Raw genomic sequence first — 18528 nt, 5'->3', positions numbered from 1 at the left:
TTTCAACAATCATATAATCACAAGTCAAAGAACAACACACACCTTTGCACAACATCTCTCTCTCTCTCTCTCTCTCTCACTCTCTCTCCAAGTTCAGCAGCTTTAAAAGATACACATTTGGTAGGGAGAGGATCTGGGATCTGTTTAGGAGGTGGTGAGAAGTATTTCTGTGGCAGTGGGGAGAAGAACTATTTCAAAAGGACAAAAGATTAATTTATTTTGTTTAAAAAACCATTAGGGGAAGAATTAGAAAGAGAAAAGTGTATTATGCATCACCAGCATGGTTCCTGACTAGAACCAGTTCCATTGCCCCTGAGCTCTACACTTAGCAGCACCAGCAAAACAACAGGTCCTATTGAACAACAAAAACCTTATGTACAGATTGCACCACCTAGTGGACAAAGTTCAATACTACATTCTCGTGAGCTGCACTGCTATTATTAATATGGAATCCCATCATAATTGTCTAATAGAGGTCTCTATCTTGGTTATGTAATTTACCTCTGAATATCAACTTCTGTTTAAACCCCTGAAAAGGCTGTGAATCTGAAGAGGCTGTGACAGTCTAAATGTGTTAGTTCTGTCAACAGAGGACACAAAATAAAAATAAAACATTACAATCAAGTAGATGTCCCTTTCCTTTTTAGAATTATGTTTTTGTAACTGTTCAGAGGTTGTGGGTTATCATCCTATATTCAGTTTCAATTTCAATGTATTTATTTATATAGCGTCTTACATGCCACAGTATCTCAAAGTGCTTCAAACAGAACAGTCATATGAAGCATCAAGAAGTAATACAAATTATAAAAAAAATATTATAATAGGAATATCAATAATAATAACAATAAAAATCTAAATACAGTCAGCACTTCTGCCATGAAGTAAACCACAGTTCGCAGGATATTGGCATCCCTGTCATAGATGAGAGGAGGACTTGCATAAACACAACTAGTGATGAACCTAATGATCCTTGTGAACCCGGTCAGATGAACCAGCATAAGCGAGAAAAGAACCTCAATGGGCACAAGCCTGGAGTTAAATGGCCAAGAGCTTCTGAGAAAACAGCGTGGGACACAGTAAACATAGATCTCTATTTTGCGTTGGAAAGTTTAGGTGGAACAGTCGAAACGAAGCTGGGTAAATTTGGGGATACCATCTACGCATATGGAAGCGAGAGGTTTGGAGTTGAAAAAAGAAAGGAGAAAGTACAAACTATTCCTGTAAAGTCTAGACGGCAGCAGGAGACTGAGCTCTTAGATAGAGAAAGGAGACAGCTGAGGAAGCAATGGAGAAGAGCAAAACAAAGTCAGAAGGAGGCACTCAATCTCTTACAAAGGGTCATAAAAGATAAGCTTGCAACATTGCACAGAGCTGAGTGGCTATGGAAACGCTGCAAAAAGAAGGAGCGTACGAGAACTTTTATAAAGACCCATTCAAATTTGCAAAGAAGTTATTCACCAAGGAAAAAAATGGCACACTAAAAGCAACTAAGTCTGAGCTGGAGAGATATCTCAAGGAAACGCACACAGATTCAAAAAGGCAGGAGCCAGTGTCAATTCCTTCAGACATTCCACCTATCAATCCACGAGAATACCAAATGGAGGTTTGCGCACCTAAGTGGAAAGAAGTAGAGCAAACTGTGAAAAAAGCAAGGGCTTCATTATCTCCTGGGCCTAATGGAGTTCCGTACAGAATGTACAAGAGTGCTTCAGGAGTTCTACGAATCCTGTGGAAATTGATGAACGTGCTGATGCGCCAGGGAGGTAAAATAGACTGATCCCTGGAGCTAGCATTACACTTCAGCGATCAACACCAGGCATATATATATATATACAGTGCCTTGCGAAAGTATTCCCCTTGAACTTTGCGACCTTTTGCCACATTTCAGGCTTCAAACATAAAGATATGAAACTGTAATTTTTTGTGAAGAATCAACAACAAGTGGGACACAATCATGAAGTGGAACGAAATTTATTGGATATTTCAAACTTTTTTAACAAATAAAAAACTGAAAAATTGGGCGTGCAAAATTATTCAGCCCCCTTAAGTTAATACTTTGTAGCGCCACCTTTTGCTGCGATTACAGCTGTAAGTCGCTTGGGGTATGTCTCTATCAGTTTTGCACATCGAGAGACTGAAATTTTTGCCCATTCCTCCTTGCAAAACAGCTCGAGCTCAGTGAGGTTGGATGGAGAGCATTTGTGAACAGCAGTTTTCAGTTCTTTCCACAGATTCTCGATTGGATTCAGGTCTGGACTTTGACTTGGCCATTCTAACACCTGGATATGTTTATTTGTGAACCATTCCATTGTAGATTTTGCTTTATGTTTTGGATCATTGTCTTGTTGGAAGACAAATCTCCGTCCCAGTCTCAGGTCTTTTGCAGACTCCATCAGGTTTTCTTCCAGAATGGTCCTGTATTTGGCTCCATCCATCTTCCCATCAATTTTAACCATCTTCCCTGTCCCTGCTGAAGAAAAGCAGGCCCAAACCATGATGCTGCCACCACCATGTTTGACAGTGGGGATGGTGTGTTCAGGGTGATGAGCTGTGTTGCTTTTACGCCAAACATAACGTTTTGCATTGTTGCCAAAAAGTTCGATTTTGGTTTCATCTGACCAGAGCACCTTCTTCCACATGTTTGGTGTGTCTCCCAGGTGGCTTGTGGCAAACTGTAAACGACACTTTTTATGGATATCTTTAAGAAATGGCTTTCTTCTTGCCACTCTTCCATAAAGGTCAGATTTGTGCAGTATACGACTGATTGTTGTCCTATGGACAGAGTCTCCCACCTCAGCTGTAGATCTCTGCAGTTCATCCAGAGTGATCATGGGCCTCTTGGCTGCATCTCTGATCAGTCTTCTCCTTGTATGAGCTGAAAGTTTAGAGGGACGGCCAGGTCTTGGTAGATTTGCAGTGGTCTGATACTCCTTCCATTTCAATATTATCGCTTGCACAGTGCTCCTTGGGATGTTTAAAGCTTGGGAAATCTTTTTGTATCCAAATCCGGCTTTAAACTTCTCCACAACAGTATCTCGGACCTGCCTGGTGTGTTCCTTGTTCTTCATGATGCTCTCTGCGCTTTAAACGGACCTCTGAGACTATCACAGTGCAGGTGCATTTATACGGAGACTTGATTACACACAGGTGGATTCTATTTATCATCATTAGTCATTTAGGTCAACATTGGATCATTCAGAGATCCTCACTGAACTTCTGGAGAGAGTTTGCTGCACTGAAAGTAAAGGGCTGAATAATTTTGCACGCCCAATTTTTCAGTTTTTTATTTGTTAAAAAAGTTTGAAATATCCAATAAATTTCGTTCCACTTCATGATTGTGTCCCACTTGTTGTTGATTCTTCACAAAAAATTACAGTTTCATATCTTTATGTTTGAAGCCTGAAATGTGGCAAAAGGTCGCAAAGTTCAAGGGGGCCGAATACTTTCGCAAGGCACTGTATATGTAACAAATTAATGCACTTAAATCTTTTGCTAAATTGCATTGCCATTTTTGTTTTACGCAGTTCTGTGCAAGGGTGACATTTTGATTTCATTTTGCTGTTGGGTTGTTAATGGGGAATTTTACATATTGCTACAATACAATACAGTATCTACCAGATTTTAAAGTATGTACTGTATTACAGTCTAGTCGTCTCTTTTGGCAAGTGATATTTTCAGAATCATATCGTTCTAAATTAAAATACTTGAAAATATAGTCCTGTGCCAACAAAACCAATACAGTACATCTAAATGGAAGCCTACTTATGTTAAAACACAGTCCTTTCAGATATGTATTTTTGACATTGTATCTTTTTTGTGTTCCCTGAAAAACGGGCAAGGGTTGGAACGGGCCAAAATGAAATAATCAGATATGCGTCACACGCGTTTAACTGTCACTGAAGTCAAAATTTTATAGGGTCGGATATGGGAGTGCTGACTGTAAAACAATTGAAGAAAATATGAAAAAATAATATATAAAACACAAAAATCACAAAAATAAGCAAATAAAATAGAATTACATTTGCAAGTCAAGTTAAAAAGTCTAAACTATAAAAGTAAGTATTTTATCTTGACTTGTAAATATTGACAGAAGCAGCAGCGGAAGCCAGTGCAGTGAGGCCAGCACAGGAGTTATATGAGCCAGATTCTTTGTTCTAGTGACACGAATCCTGGCAGCTGCATTCTGAACAAGCTGCAAACAGGATAAGCATAAAAGCATGAATTCACTTCTCAGCATCTGACAAAGAAAAAAGACCTACTTTAAACAATGTTAATTTATAGATGATAAAGAGACACTTTTGTGATTGTTTTTAATATGAGTCTCGAAACTCAAAGCAGAATCAAATATAACCCCCAAATTTCTCACATCAGATTTTACATTAGAGGTCAGGTTGCCCAAATGTTTTAAGGAATTTGCAAGCTCTAGTAGTTGCTGAGAACCTAACAGCAAAACGTCTGTCTTATCAGGGTTTCATGGCAAGAAATCTTGAGACATCTTTTGACATTAGCAATGCATTCCAGTAAGTCTGATAGCAGCAATATGTCACCAGGTTTCACAGAAATATAAAGTTGTGTGTCATCAGCTTAACAAAGTACTGTCTGTTAGTTAGATACAACTTAAACTAGCTTTTAAGATGATCAATTAAAAATGGCATGATCCACTAAGGTCTAAAAGAACCAACACTGATATAGAGTCTGCACTCGTCAGTAAGTCATTCACCACTCTGACAATGGCAGTCTCTGTACTAGGAGCAGAAACATCGAAACTGCGACTGAAACTTTTCAAGGACATTGCTACTATCCAGAAATCTGTTGAGTTGTTTGACTACTACCTGCCCAAGAAGCTTAGCTACAGTGAGAATGGCAAGTTAGAAAATGGAACTGAAATTACTCAAAACAGAATGATCTAGGTTATTTGAGTAGAGGCTTAAGGCAGCTGGAACTATTCCATTTGACAGTGCTCTGTTTATTATAATAATAACATAATTATACAAACAATTTAATAATGTACATCTTTAAGGAATTGGATCTAAGGAACGGTGGCAGATTTAATCTACATCACTAACATATTCAAAACCGTTAGTGTAATCAAAGAAAACGATCCCATAACTGAGCCAATCAGTCTAGTGGGCACATTCAAATAATAACCATCCCCAGGAATTGATTCCTCACAGTAATAATTGTATAGGTGAGAAAATCTTCACACTTATTGGAGAGGCTTCAGTATAGGATGTGTAGTAGAAGATGCAATTACCAATCTATCAATAGTTGAAAAAAGCACTGTAGCGTTTTTTTTTATTAACTCCGAGAAATAGCAAGGTCTGGCTGTCCTTCAGAGCTTCATTGTACTGTAATAGATGTTGTTTCCAAACGTCATAGTTATTGTGAATTAAGTAGCCCTCCGTCTTCATTCTAAGTTACGACATTCTCTTCACTTGGTATAAGGCGCTGTTAGCCCATGGTGCAGTTTGCTTAGAAGAGACCGCTCGAATTTTAACTGAGGCCACAATATCAAAAATACTTGTTAAAAGGCAGTTAAAACTGTCAACTATTTCGGAAAACCTTGTGCGATTGAAAAATGTATTCTGCAGGTTTTAATAGTACACGCCACACTCTTATTGGGTAAAAGACAATATAGCCTCAAAAAGAAATAGTAAGATCTACTGTTGACGAATTATGAACAGCGAAGCCCTGAGAAATGACCACGGTGTGACCACGATTATGAGCAGGTCCTGTAACATGCTAAATAAAATCAAGAGAATCTAAAAGCCTTAAAAATGTCACGGTCTTTGGATCGGATTCACTCTCAACATGCATATAAAATAATCTTATCGTGTTTAACAGATAATATTTAATATAGACTAAAAAGACTGGTTGGGTTTGGACGGGGGTAAATAATTACAAAAGAACAAGTAGTTGACGATTAAACATTGAAGATAAGGATTCAAATGAAGAGTACTCATCATCACTTTCTTGTTTACAATTGTAATCTGTACAAAAAATAGTAGCAAGTCCACTTCCACTCTACAGGGTGTGCTTACTGAAAAAAGGTATTGTAGCGTGCCAGCTTTAAAGGAACAGAGTTCGAAAAGACCAGACAGGAGACTGAAGCTTCTGTCCGAATCAGCAATTCTTTTATAAATACATTACAGTGCTCACAACACTGACGTGCTTCCCCACAATCTGTTTGTTTGTTTTTTTGGAATGCACAACCAAATTTGGGAAGTAACCAGCCAAAACGTAGCCAAATACCAGCCCTTACAGTAAAGACTTAAATATACATTGTATATAGGAGGCTGTGTGGTACAGTGGTTAAAGAAACGGGCTTGTAACAAAGAGGTCCCCGGTTCAAATCCCGCCTCAGTCACTGACTCATTGTGTGACCCAAAGCAAGTCACTTAACCTCCTTGTGCTCCATCTTTCGGGTGAGATGTAATTGTAAGTGACTTTGCAGCTGATGCATAGTTCACACACCCTAGTCTCTGTAATTCTTCTTGGATAAAGACATCAGCTAAATAAACAAATAATAATATAGTCAATTTTCTCAGAAAAAGGATGGCTGTCACAGAAAAAGGATGGCTGTTTTTTAAAAATGTAATACTAGATGCGCAAAACAATCACATCCCAAAAGTAGACAACTCTAAATCTAAAACAAAATGGCCAAAATGGTTTAATAGATCAATTTAAAAAAAAATCAGCGAAAAAAGGCACTTTACAGAGCATTTAAAAGGGACCAAAAACAAAGTACACAGAAAGAGTACTTGGAACTGCAAACACAAGTCAAAAAGGAAGTTAGAAAGGCCAAGAGAGATAGAAATCAATATTGCTAAGGGGGCTAAAACCAATTCCAAAATGTTTTTCCAATATTATAACAGCAAGAGAACATTCAAAGAGGAGGTTAAATGTCTAAGAGACACAAATGGCAAAATCATAGATGAAGAAAAAAAATAGCAAATATATTAAATGATTACTTTTCACAGGTTTTTACAAAGGAGGACATGGACAACATGCCCCACATGTCGACCTGTTCCTTTCCAATTTTAAATAACTTTAGCATAACAGAGACAGAAGTGTTAAAGGGACTAGGAGCTCTTAAAATAAACAAATCCCCTGGGCCGGATGAGATCCTCCCAATAGTACTCAAAGAAATGAAAGAAGTTATTTACAAACCGCTAACCAAGATCATGCAACAGTCTCTTGACACAGGGGTTGTACCGACAGACTGGAAAATAGCAAACGTAATACCGATCCACAAAAAGGGAGACAAAACTGAACCAGGTAACTACAGACCAATAAGCCTGGATTCTATTATATGTAAACTTATGGAAACTATAATAAGATCCAAAATGGAAAATTACCTATATGGTAACAATATCCTGGGAGACAGTCAGCATGGTTTTAGGAAAGGGAGATCATGTCTAACTAACCCACTTGACTTTTTGGAGGATGCAACATTGAAAATGGATAATTGCAAAGCATACAACATTGTTTATTTAGATTTCCAGAAAGCTTTTGACAAAGTCCCGCATAAAAGATTAATTCTCAAACTGAACGTAGTAGGGATTCAAGGAAATGCATGCACATGGATTAGGGAGTGGTTAACATCTAGAAAACAGAAAGTACTGATTAGAGGAGAAACCTCAAAATGGATCGAAGTAACCAGTGGTGAACCACAGGGATCAGCATTAGGTCCTTTTTTACACAGAGAATTGTGAGGGTCTGGAACCAACTCCCCAGTAATGTTGTTGAAGCTGAAACCCTGGGATCCTTCAAGAAGCTGCTTGATGAGATTCTGGGATCAATAAGCTACTAACAACCAAACGAGCAAGATGGGCTGAATGGCCTCCTCTTGTTTGTAAACTTTCTTATGTTCTTCTTATGTTCTTACAAAAGCAAAAATAACTTACATATGTATTTAAAAAAAAAAGGTAAGTAATGTTATAAACCATTTATTTATAAATCTGCTTTGCTTTTTTTTTCTTCAGTTTACAGTACAAGCACCGATGTTTCTTATCTGATGAGATCAAATGTGGTAGGTCCACGGAAAAACAAAAGATGTCACCTGAATGCCCTGTCAAGGGAACACCACTGGTGCAGCGTGACGCACCAATGCTAGCCTATGGGACCTTTCTGTGGCAGCACCTGCAGGCTCTGTCTCGTGCTCCATGCACACAGCCTCACACCCCAAGCTGGACGCGCCGTTACAGTATAATTAGGAGAAGCATCAATCTGATAAATATTATTAGGGGTACCAGATTTCCAGAGTGAGAAACCGGGACCCCCACCCCTTTAATTCACTGAAGCTATAGCAACTCTGAAGCAGTTAAAAAATAAGTATATAATAACACAATCATCATTTTAAAATGAAACATTGTGTGTGTGTGTGTGTGTGTGTGTGTGTGTGTGTGTGTGCGTGTGTGTGTGTGTATAGATAGATAGATTTAAATAAGTTAAATATGTATATATGTGTCTGTGTCTGTGTCTGTGTCTGTGTCTCTGTCTCTGTCTCTGTCTCTGTCTCTGTCTCTGTGTGTGTGTGTGTGTGTGTGTGTGTGTGTGTGTGTGTGTGTGTGTGTGTGTGTGTGTGTGTGTGTGTGTGTGTGTTAGTGTGTTAATTAACTTGCTGAGCACACTGCTCAGTTCTGTACTTATAAAAAAAAAACAAAAAAAAAAACCATGAATACAAAATAGCAAAACCTGGACAATTTAATGACAAATCAAGGCGACTGCTGTATCTTGCGATCTCTCTCTTGGTGGTTGAGGAGGCCCTGTCTAATTAAGCGCGCTATACACCTGTTAAGGTTAGGATGACCAGATTTTCAAAGCTCAAAACCGGGACACATTATCGATAAGACTAATTAAACCATTTAAATGTTGGCTAATGCTTATTTAAATAGACATCCTCTCAGTATTTATTTATTTATTTTTTAAGCAGCTTGTTAATTTCAGTACACTCCCGGCGATAAGTTGGGACTAATTAGTTTAACTTGCCATATTGTTATATACGTATTGCTACTTTTTACATATTTTTAAAATCGAGTTTATTATTATTAATAATAATAATAATAATAATAATAATAATAATAATAATAATAATAATAATAATAAATACATTTGACTCTAAAAGGCGTTATACTTTGTAAGACACATTTGAGCAGTTAAAACAAAAAACAAACAAATATGTTTTACAGTGCCCAAATGTACAAAAAAAAAACACGCGTGAAAATGTGAATAGTATTTTTATTTTCACTCTGTGCAGCAGGTGTGCGCTCGCTAATTAGTTCATTAGTGGTAAGTATCTCGTCTGCATCGTGTTCGTTTCTGCCTTTATAAGCCCATCTCTAAAGACTACGCTAAGCTAAATGGTGGACTGCTTATGCGTTGGCATTTTAGTTGGGTTTTTGCTACCGTTAATTTAGTGAGAGTGCACCTGGCTTCGAGTCAATGATGACACGTCTTGGATTTGGGTAAGTATTTCTCGTTTCTCTTTTTGTGTTTTTATTGATTTATTTTCTTTCTCACTTTCGTTTCTTTGTTTTCTACGCAGACTAATATTGCTGTTAGCGGTGTTAGCCACTGAAGTTTGGACCCAAAACCCGCCCCCAGGTAGGCCTTTTTAACATGGCGTAAATAGACTACTGTTCTCTATTTACTGTCAGTCTTTCAAGATCAATGTGTTTTGCAGGGTTTGTGACAACAGAATGCCTGGGGAACTTGATGATGATTATGTTGGATAAGTCTTTTCTTGTGGGGAAACACTTCCGCATCGATATTATTGGTGAGCCTGGTGACATGCCACTATCACTATTCTGTTTGCAATGTGTGCATTTAATCCGCTGGCAAAGTGATTCATGACTTCTGCTTGTTTTAACCAGTGACATGGTTACTGGCACCATTAAATGCACAAATAAAATGGGGGCTTATTTAGATTGCTTTTGAGTTGTTGGTCACAATACTGACATGGCATTTATGTCTGTAGATGTCAAAGGGACCCCTGTTTCCATATCTCCAAGACTGGCAACACAGTGTGGCTATAGCCTAACCATTGACTTCTTGGGGAATGTCAGGTTCCTTGCTTCTGTGCTGAGCTGCTTTATTCAGAACACAGTAAGCGTTTTAATTTCTGCTCTAAATATATATACAATGTAATTTGAAATATAAGCTAACTCTGTCTTTCATTTTAAGAATGATGAGACCTACCGCCTTGCTGTACTAATCCGTGTTTCTCCCAATGATGATATGTCCTTGGCTTCCTCCTATACGCAAACTATGACTTGTGTTTATTCTCAATGGGCAGCAAGGGAAATTCTATGTGAAAGAAACTACATGGAGGTAATTATTTATTGTAAAGTTGTGCATTGCTCATAACTCTTGGCCTACAATATGATCCCTGAACCCTTTGATAATGAAGTTGGTTATGTTCCTGACGGCCAAAACTTCCCTTTGCTTTACAAACAATAGTTCTGACTTGGATTGTTGGCTTGAACCCATACAATGTGATCCAAGCAATGCCCTGGTGTGTGTGTCTCTACCCTTTGTTTAGGTTTCCGTAAGACGAGGCATACCACTTATTGATTCAAAAGTTTCTCGGGATGAGCCTGACTGGGCCAACATATATCCTGAGGTAATACTAATTTTAAACGCTGCTCCTTCAAGTAATACTCCTGACATCGGACTAATTGCATTGCCTCCTATTGTCTACCCTTCCTCCTAGGCAACTGCTGCTGACAATGCAATCTGGCAAGTAGTGTTTCATCTCGCACAAAATAAAAAGAAAGAGATGACTGTTGCTCAGGCCATGTTGAGTGGTTATGGAATAAACACTACCCCAACCAGAATCATGCTACGAGCTGCCTACAATGCAACAGAAACTCGGCCTCAGCTGGTGAGTGTGGCCATGTCTTGCTTTTTTTATTCTTTTCTCAAACACTTGTAGCCCCATCAGGAACCTTTCTCTCTCCAACAGATCCAAACTGTACCAATGGCAGTCCTAAGGTCAACTACCTTCTATAAGCAAAGATGGATGGTCTTGATGGTGGACACTGCCATTGCATGCCCTACTGGTGAGGCGGCTCGTCTGGGAGACCTCTTGGAATTCTAATCCTATTGCATTATTGTCACACTTTTCTTTTTGCACTTGCCAGATGGTACGTCATTCACAGATGAGATGATTGTATGGAGAGTTCCCCGTGTCATACCTCCCCTTGTTCCTACAACACCACTTACTAGCCTCAATGTTCAAATGGGAATTGATGGGCGCAAGCTTGACCCGACAACAGTTAATAATAGAAGATATGTCCTGGATGTGGGTCCTGAGCTAATCACAATAAAAATTCCAGTGGGCGCAGATGGTGGATATTATAAGGTCTGTACAAATTTAGATTATTCATGAATGTTTTGAATATGCAAGTTCAATCTAAACCTTTTTTTCATCTTTCCAGAGCAATGTCTTGAACAACACCTATGCAATTTCTTATTCTATTGCTCCAATGCTGGAGCATACCTGGCAAGATGTGGATGAGAAGACAAAGCACACGATACTTCATCCAATAACCACTCCTTTGATGCCTAGGCCACCTTTTGTCATAAACAGTGAGTATTTAAAATGTCTTTGCAGAACTGGTGTTCCAAATACATTGGGCTGGCTTACTATCGTTCCACTTCATACTAACGTGCCTTCCAGACACTGTTCCTAAAGACAGAGTGTTCAATGTGACCCTGGGGATATTCCTGCCTGATGTGGATCTTGTAGATGTTACGTTTGGACTTGAGACTTTAACAGTGCCAGAGGCTAATCTAAAAGGGTATAATATCCAGGAGCACGTCTTTCCCAATGGATCAAAGACCTACACGCTCCAGGTGCCATTTGAGGACCCTGATGTAAAGAAAGAGGTAGAGCCTCCTTATTTTTTTATATATATATATAATATATATATATATAATTTATTTTCTCACGTTAACCAGCATGTGTGCCTCCTCCTTAAATAGTTATTGTCTTGCAGGTAACCCCTCCAGACACCAGAACTTATATTCTACCCCTGACCTACTTGCTGAATATTGTGCCAGAGAACAAGCCTTTTACCCATCATGCTGAAGTGCAAGCCTCTGTGCAAGATATCAGTAAGTTGGCAAATCCCCCATGAGGGGAGGCTGTTGAATCTGTCCACTGCTAATCTTGAAGCTAGGGTTGGCCATGCTCTGGAGCTTGCCAGTTTTGAGCTGGTGATTGCTGAGTCACTTGAACGCTCCAGAGCAGGGAGCTGGAGTTGAGGTTCCAGAGCAGCTCTACTATTTCCTGCCTTGCACACTAGTCATTCATAAATTCAGATGCTTGTATATGGAGGTGTCCAAAAGTATCAACTAGAATCATGTATTTTCGATATCTGCAGCCATTCCCTTGTTCTGAAACCCAGTGCAGACGTATAGAGGGTCCTCAATCATGCAGCAAGAGGACAGGGAGTGAAAGAATTATTTATTCTAGTGAAATGCAACCCAACACACGGGCTAGGATTGAATAATGAAAAAAGCTTGGCTGAGATTTTGTATCGATGTAGTGGGTGACACACAGACCATCAAATGAGACTTGTATCGTAATACATATCATGACATACTAGATACTGTACTTTATCGAACACTGATTTCTATCCATGTAACATATTGCTGCTAAACAAACGTGGTATTTGCATGGTCAGGATTCGGACATATATTTCAATGTTGATTTAATTTTTGCTAAACCTTATCCAGTTACGATCTGTAACAAGTTGAAAAATATCCCTGAAAGGCCTGACTTCACTGTTGTGAATTACAAAAAGGCTGTCCTGCTGTAGTTCTAGTTTAATCATGTGCATTTCAGGTAAAAACGTAAAGTAGGCCATGCCTATTTAATAATGCCTGCCATTGTAACATCACGTGTGTAGAAGTCATAATTTTGGCAGCTGGTGTCTTGGATGTAGTTTTAATCTGGACTTTGACAGCCATTTTGTGAACTCTGTCATTTCTGACAGACATTTCTCCCACCCCCCTTCAAATGCATGTAAATATTTGTTTTTGGACACTAGTCCCAGCATTCAGTGGTGTGTGTTTTTGTTTTTATATATTAATCTAACTTTTAAATGCAGTTATCTACACAGTAATTATTGCACCGATTGAAACCATGAACTACCAGACAATTTTAGGGGGGGGGGGGTTTGAATAATTAATCATAATGAATATGTAAGAAATCATTTAAGTAGCTTTTGTACGTAAACCTAGATATTGGAAATGCTGTATGGAAGTTGGATTAATTTTACCACAAGATCTTCACGATGGTGTGGGTTTTTTTTTTTTTTTTCACTACCAGATTTTTCTGTTTTATCAATGATGGTCCTTTCTCCATCCTGCAACTGATTTCTCTTCTGCTTCCAGTTCTACCTACAGTCACTGGCTATTGTGATGTTGCTGGATTCTATGTCCTGGTACAATATGGCAACATGGGTCGCAACTGGATTCCTTATGTGGGCTCAAGAGAACTTGGTGGAAGTTTGCTTGCCCTATACAAGTATAATGTTAACTCAACAAACTTCTGGATAACTATGCCTTACAATGCAATTGATGCCACATATGAAGTAAGTGATCCAACGTGATGGGCTATTTAGCTGTTTCGGTTCACCACAATACTGACCTGATGTCAGTGCTTTAATTTGTAAATCGGGAGGTCCGGGAACATAGTGAGAGAGGGGTTGTTCCGGGGGGCTCTGAGGTACCGGAACGCATGAGAAAGTGACACACAATGTAGCCAGACAATGTAACTAACCTGTGTTAAGGTGTCATCTTTAGCCTTGGCTACAATGCTTACTGCCGCTAAATGGGCCTTGGTTCGGGCATGTTCAAAAACCTTTTTTTGAGGGCTCTTTGTTTTTTTTATGTCGGAGGCAGAGGACGTTACTGTACATTCCACCCACTCTTTTTTGCTAGTTTCATCCCTCCAGTCTTTTCCAGACCCAAGGTCCCTAACTTTTTGCATGTTGTACAGCCCAGCTTTGGATTTTGCATGACAAGCCAGGGGTTATAAGTTTGCTTTTTCTTGAACTGAGCCTCCGTCCAAACTGCACCTGCTCTGGGCACTTCGTCGGTGGATACACTGTCCTCCCTAGTGATGTGTAGTTCGCAAATGAATCTTTCTTTTTGAACGACTCACTAAGGTGAACGATGGGGGGGAAAAATTAATCTTATCTATATAATTAACCATTTTGCACAAATTGATTCATACTTCTAAGTCCTCTTCAGTAAAGTCAGACAAATTACTAAATAATAATAATAATTGAGAGATGCACCTCATTTCCAAAATAAATACAAACATCTACTGGTATTGTAATGTTGTTGTACCCAAGCCTTAATTATATAACTTGTGATAACATATTTGACCTTGAGGAATGAATGTATTTTATACATGACGATTTACAACTACGGTTAAATATTTTATAATTTAATGACGGCGATTCACCTTAGTCCACAAGGTGGCACGTAGTATCAGCTACGATACGGATGACGTTCTTAAACGTCTTATATTTTACACGCGCATTAAATATACATTTTCTAAATGTTATTTTACTGTGTTAAACACAAATACTAAATATATACACGTTTAAACTTGATCGCATGACTAATCCCAAAGGTTTACTGGATAGAAGAGGAATTGGGCAAACAGCGTTTTGCTATGTGCTGAACAAATACCACTCGTTCGGCCTCTCGTTGTAAAAAAACAATCTGACTCGATGTATAGAAAAAAACATGCAAGAAATGCAATTGACTTTTTAAAAAAAAGATTGATACTGATGGCTAAACAATGCTAATGGTTCAAACTGTTATCTCAACGATTCTAAATGTAAAATTTGTCAAACTATTTAATTTAACGTTTATGAATCTAGTCAACCAAATATAGATTCTCCCTAGCGTTTGATGTGCAGTTCGTGAACGACTCAATGCGGTCTACATTGGTTGATTGGTTTTGCGTCATTGAATCAGTGAAGCAAATGAACGAAATGAATCGATTCACTGAATCGCATGAATAGTCACTAAAAATAATCGAACTGCCCATCGCCTAATCCTCCCAGTCTCCCGCCGAGTCAGACTCAGTAGTAGGTTTACTAGCTAGTGGAGGACGTGCCGGTGGTGATGCTGAAGTGGCGGGATTAGCAGCGCAGACAGCGCTGCTAGCTAAGGCGTCGCAATCGGGAGCAGTTTCCGTGACATGATTACGTAGGGACCTCTCGCTAGCTGACCACTGTTTCAAGATCAGTTACTTACCTCGCCGGCCCGCCCCATAACCTCTCTGTACAAATAAGAGCAGGTCTGGAATCGGTGTGACGGGATAGGATGCGCTTTTACGGGGGGGTGGGAGAAATAACGAGGAGGCAGAAGCAACTTTAACTCTGATCGCTTTTATTAGAATGTTTACAGTGCAAACAGTGAAAAATAAATCATGCCGCGAGAGGTATTGGATCCGGGCAGATTAGATGCCGGAACGAAAAAAGTAAAATCTGAGAGGTGCCGGATCCTCTTCTGGCAGGATCCGGCTCAAATTAAGCACTGCCTGATGTATTGTCTCTGCAGGTGATCAAATCTTCGGAGATCAGAAGCAGGCTTGACTTGACCTTGAAGGATATTGAGACCATGTTGGTGCTGACTAGCTTCTCTCTGTCTTGCAGTTTCCCTACGAAGATGATTGGTAACCAACTAATTGTGTATAATCTTCCAACATTGGAGAATTTCTTCTACAGTCTTTGCAAGACTAACTCTTTGATTTTCGCCTCTGTGCACCATTTCATGAAGTTATGCATTGAATTGCTTCAGAATGCTGCCATTTTATTTTTTTGGTGTAACTTGATTTATACTCCTTGCTACTTGTTTTCAGTAACAACTTTACCAATCGGAATTAATCATTTAGTGAACCAACAGCTAGTTCCAACCAATAAACTGTTTACAAGCTGTGTAACCAATTAGTTGAATAGGAATTCACTTTCTTGAAAAACAAGGTTCTATGGGTGTGTGGGTTTTTTTTTTCATTTTTTTATACATTTAATTTCCTGAACGATTCAATTTCTTCTAGCATAATGCTAGCGTTGAACCAATGGACTGAGTGCATATTGCATCATTTAGCAGTAACATACCTTTTTGGCAAGGTTAACTCAGAGTAGTTGCATGAAGATTAGAATCCTCTTTGCATTAATGCAACGGTATGTATGGTACATTTTTAGAGGCAGTCAAGTGGTTAAACCCACAAGTCCTGCAGGCATTGGTCTCTTCTTCCCCACGCCTGTTGCATGCAGAAGTAACAATGGTATAACGGTTGTATTGCCCTACATATCATTGTATTTCAGATTGCTTCTCCAATGGAACTATGGCAGCTCTTGCTGTGAAAGTGGAATCTGTACCTGGATTGCTTCCAAATCAACTAACATTAAGAGACCCTAGCTGCAGACCCCTTCAGTCTGATGCTGTCCGTGCAGTCTTCTACTTCAATGTCAACTCCTGTGGAACAACCAGAAGGGTCAGTAGTTCTAGTTTAGCTCCATTATCTACCCAAGACCTTGCCCTAAAGAATCTGGATCTCTGCCATGTTTACATGTTTTGGATAGGCTGTTTTTGCATGAACGTTTTGTTTACAAAAAAAATGGCTAAAATGTATTCTGTTTGGGCATCTTCAGGTGCTGTGACCCTTTCATGGAATGCTACCAATAAAATTCAATTTTGACTTTCTCTTCCAGTTTGATAACAACCTCCTGACTTATGAGAATGAAGTGCTGTCTACAACATTTGGTCCATCTTACCGGTAAGTATTGCATCAGAAGTAGACTATGATTCTGAAAATGAAACTATTCATGCCATTGTCTGTCTCCTAGGTTAAGCATTGTCTGTCACTATGTGGTCAATGACACCAAGGTAGTACAGTTCTCGTACCAGAATAATCCTGCTCTTGTCATCCAACCTGGCTTGGGAGACCTTGTGGTTGTAATGCGGCTTGCACTAGGTATGCTTTTTAATCCCTTTTGAAATATGCATGCTTTGTATGTGTGCGTCTGCAAATTTATCCCCATTTTCTCTCTGCAGATTCAACCTACAAGGACTTCTATGGAACACAGGACTACCCTGTTGTCAAGTACTTAAGAACACCCTTGTATTTTGAGGTGGAGCTCCTGTACAGCAGGGATCCACAAGCTGAATTGTTTTTGGAGAACTGCTGGGCAACCTATTCTGCTGACAGGGACAGCCTTCCGAAGTGGGATGTTGTTGTAGACAGGTAACCAGCTTGCTCAAGTGGGATTGGTTTTAAATGCATAGTGTGTGCATATAAATGTAAAACATACTTCATCTTTTATATTTAAAGTTGTGAGAACTCTGCTGACACCTACAAGACAGTCTTTCACCCAGTCTCCAGCAACGCAAGAGTGGTGTTCCCCTCTCATCTGAAGAGATTTGAAGTGAAAATGTTCTCCTTCACTAGAGACAGGACTGCACTGAAAGGACAGGTAAGACAGGTGGTCTAAACCATCCTTTGTAATGCTGCGGTACACGGACCCTAACTCTGCATTCTTGATGGGACAAATTTGTTACTTTTTGTACTCCTACCAGTGAACTTTAAATGGCTTCCTTTCCTTGCCCAAAATGTTCCTTTTGTGTTTTTCAGATTTATTTCCACTGCGGTGTTGTGATATGTGATGCCAACAGGCAGTCGGACAGCCTCTGTAGGAGACAGTGCATTCCAGGGAAGCAGAGGCTTGGTAAGGTTATATTTAAGAAATACATTTCTTTTTTATTTATACATTCTTGGTCACTAAACTTCTACTTTTTACTCTAGGACGCAGTGTTGAGGGGAAGGCTGAGGTAGCAGTAAAGGCACTTGTGTCTTCAGGACCAATCCGTTTGGAGCAATATGGATTCTATCCCTCTGAAGTCAAAACGAGTAAGTACAGGAACTTTTTTTTTTTTTGGGGGGGGGGGGGGGGGGCTGTTTTGGAGTATGACTGCCTAAACTTTGCAACTAACTGCCATTTCTTTCTCTCAGCCCAAGCTGTTCTGTGGTCTCCTCTGGTAGCTACCCTTGTGTGTGCAGTGGTCCTATTTATCTCTGGAATTGTAGCTTTTATCCACATACAAAAGCATATATGAAAATAAAAACTTCTTACTTGCAAGTTTGTTTGTTAATTGGTGTGTAATAGTTGAATTTGTTTCTTTCTAACTATCCTGATCAACTTGTGCCTTTACCACTTGTACTCTAATGGGACCTGTGGCTTATATATATATTAAATTTCTTCCATGTTTGGGTACAAGGCACTCCTAGCCAATACAACTGGAGACAATGTGGAAATACTCCTGGTGCTTCAAATGTAGTGGAAGCGGTACTTTGAGCTGTACCAGTCCAGGGTTACCCTGCACATGCAAATTGGCATTTCCTCTAGCTATTTACTAAAATGACCTGATGCTATGCACTGTATTGTGCTGGATCTAAACGTCCCTCTTTCCATTAATTGTTTTATGGTTCCCTGAAAT

At 39.3% G+C, this 18528-nt stretch overlaps 1 protein-coding gene across 1 annotated transcript; it reads left to right on the top strand.

Annotated features, from left to right (window-relative positions):
* Window positions 1-9327: 9327 nt before the first annotated feature.
* LOC117413676 (uncharacterized) lies at window positions 9328-18170 on the top strand. Its single transcript, XM_059000273.1, has 22 exons — window positions 9328-9467; window positions 9548-9606; window positions 9686-9778; window positions 9980-10107; window positions 10186-10332; window positions 10544-10624; window positions 10715-10885; window positions 10967-11063; window positions 11145-11365; window positions 11442-11592; window positions 11684-11892; window positions 12003-12120; window positions 13405-13604; window positions 15592-15706; window positions 16359-16528; window positions 16746-16810; window positions 16881-17008; window positions 17089-17278; window positions 17366-17507; window positions 17666-17759; window positions 17837-17941; window positions 18044-18170. The coding sequence occupies exons 1-22, from the start codon at window positions 9445-9447 to the stop codon at window positions 18145-18147; spliced, it is 2811 nt and encodes a 936-aa protein (XP_058856256.1). The 5' UTR covers window positions 9328-9444; the 3' UTR covers window positions 18148-18170.
* The last annotated feature ends 358 nt before the right edge of the window (window positions 18171-18528 follow it).

Source organism: Acipenser ruthenus, chromosome 25 (assembly GCF_902713425.1).
Source record: "Acipenser ruthenus chromosome 25, fAciRut3.2 maternal haplotype, whole genome shotgun sequence".
Lineage (NCBI taxonomy): Eukaryota > Metazoa > Chordata > Actinopteri > Acipenseriformes > Acipenseridae > Acipenser > Acipenser ruthenus.
The sequence above is the reverse complement of the archived record's forward strand: the minus strand, read 5'-3'. Positions and strand labels throughout refer to the sequence as shown.

What these genes read in the sequence shown, in the direction of transcription:
- LOC117413676 (XM_059000273.1), top strand. Translation starts at nt 9,445, where the DNA reads ATGATGACACGTCTTGGATTTGG. An exon ending in CAATTGATGCCACATATGAA is followed by an intron (nt 13,605 to 15,591) that starts GTAAGTGATCCA and finishes TTGTCTCTGCAG; the next exon opens with GTGATCAAATCTTCGGAGAT. An exon ending in TTTCCCTACGAAGATGATTG is followed by an intron (nt 15,707 to 16,358) that starts GTAACCAACTAA and finishes ATTGTATTTCAG; the next exon opens with ATTGCTTCTCCAATGGAACT.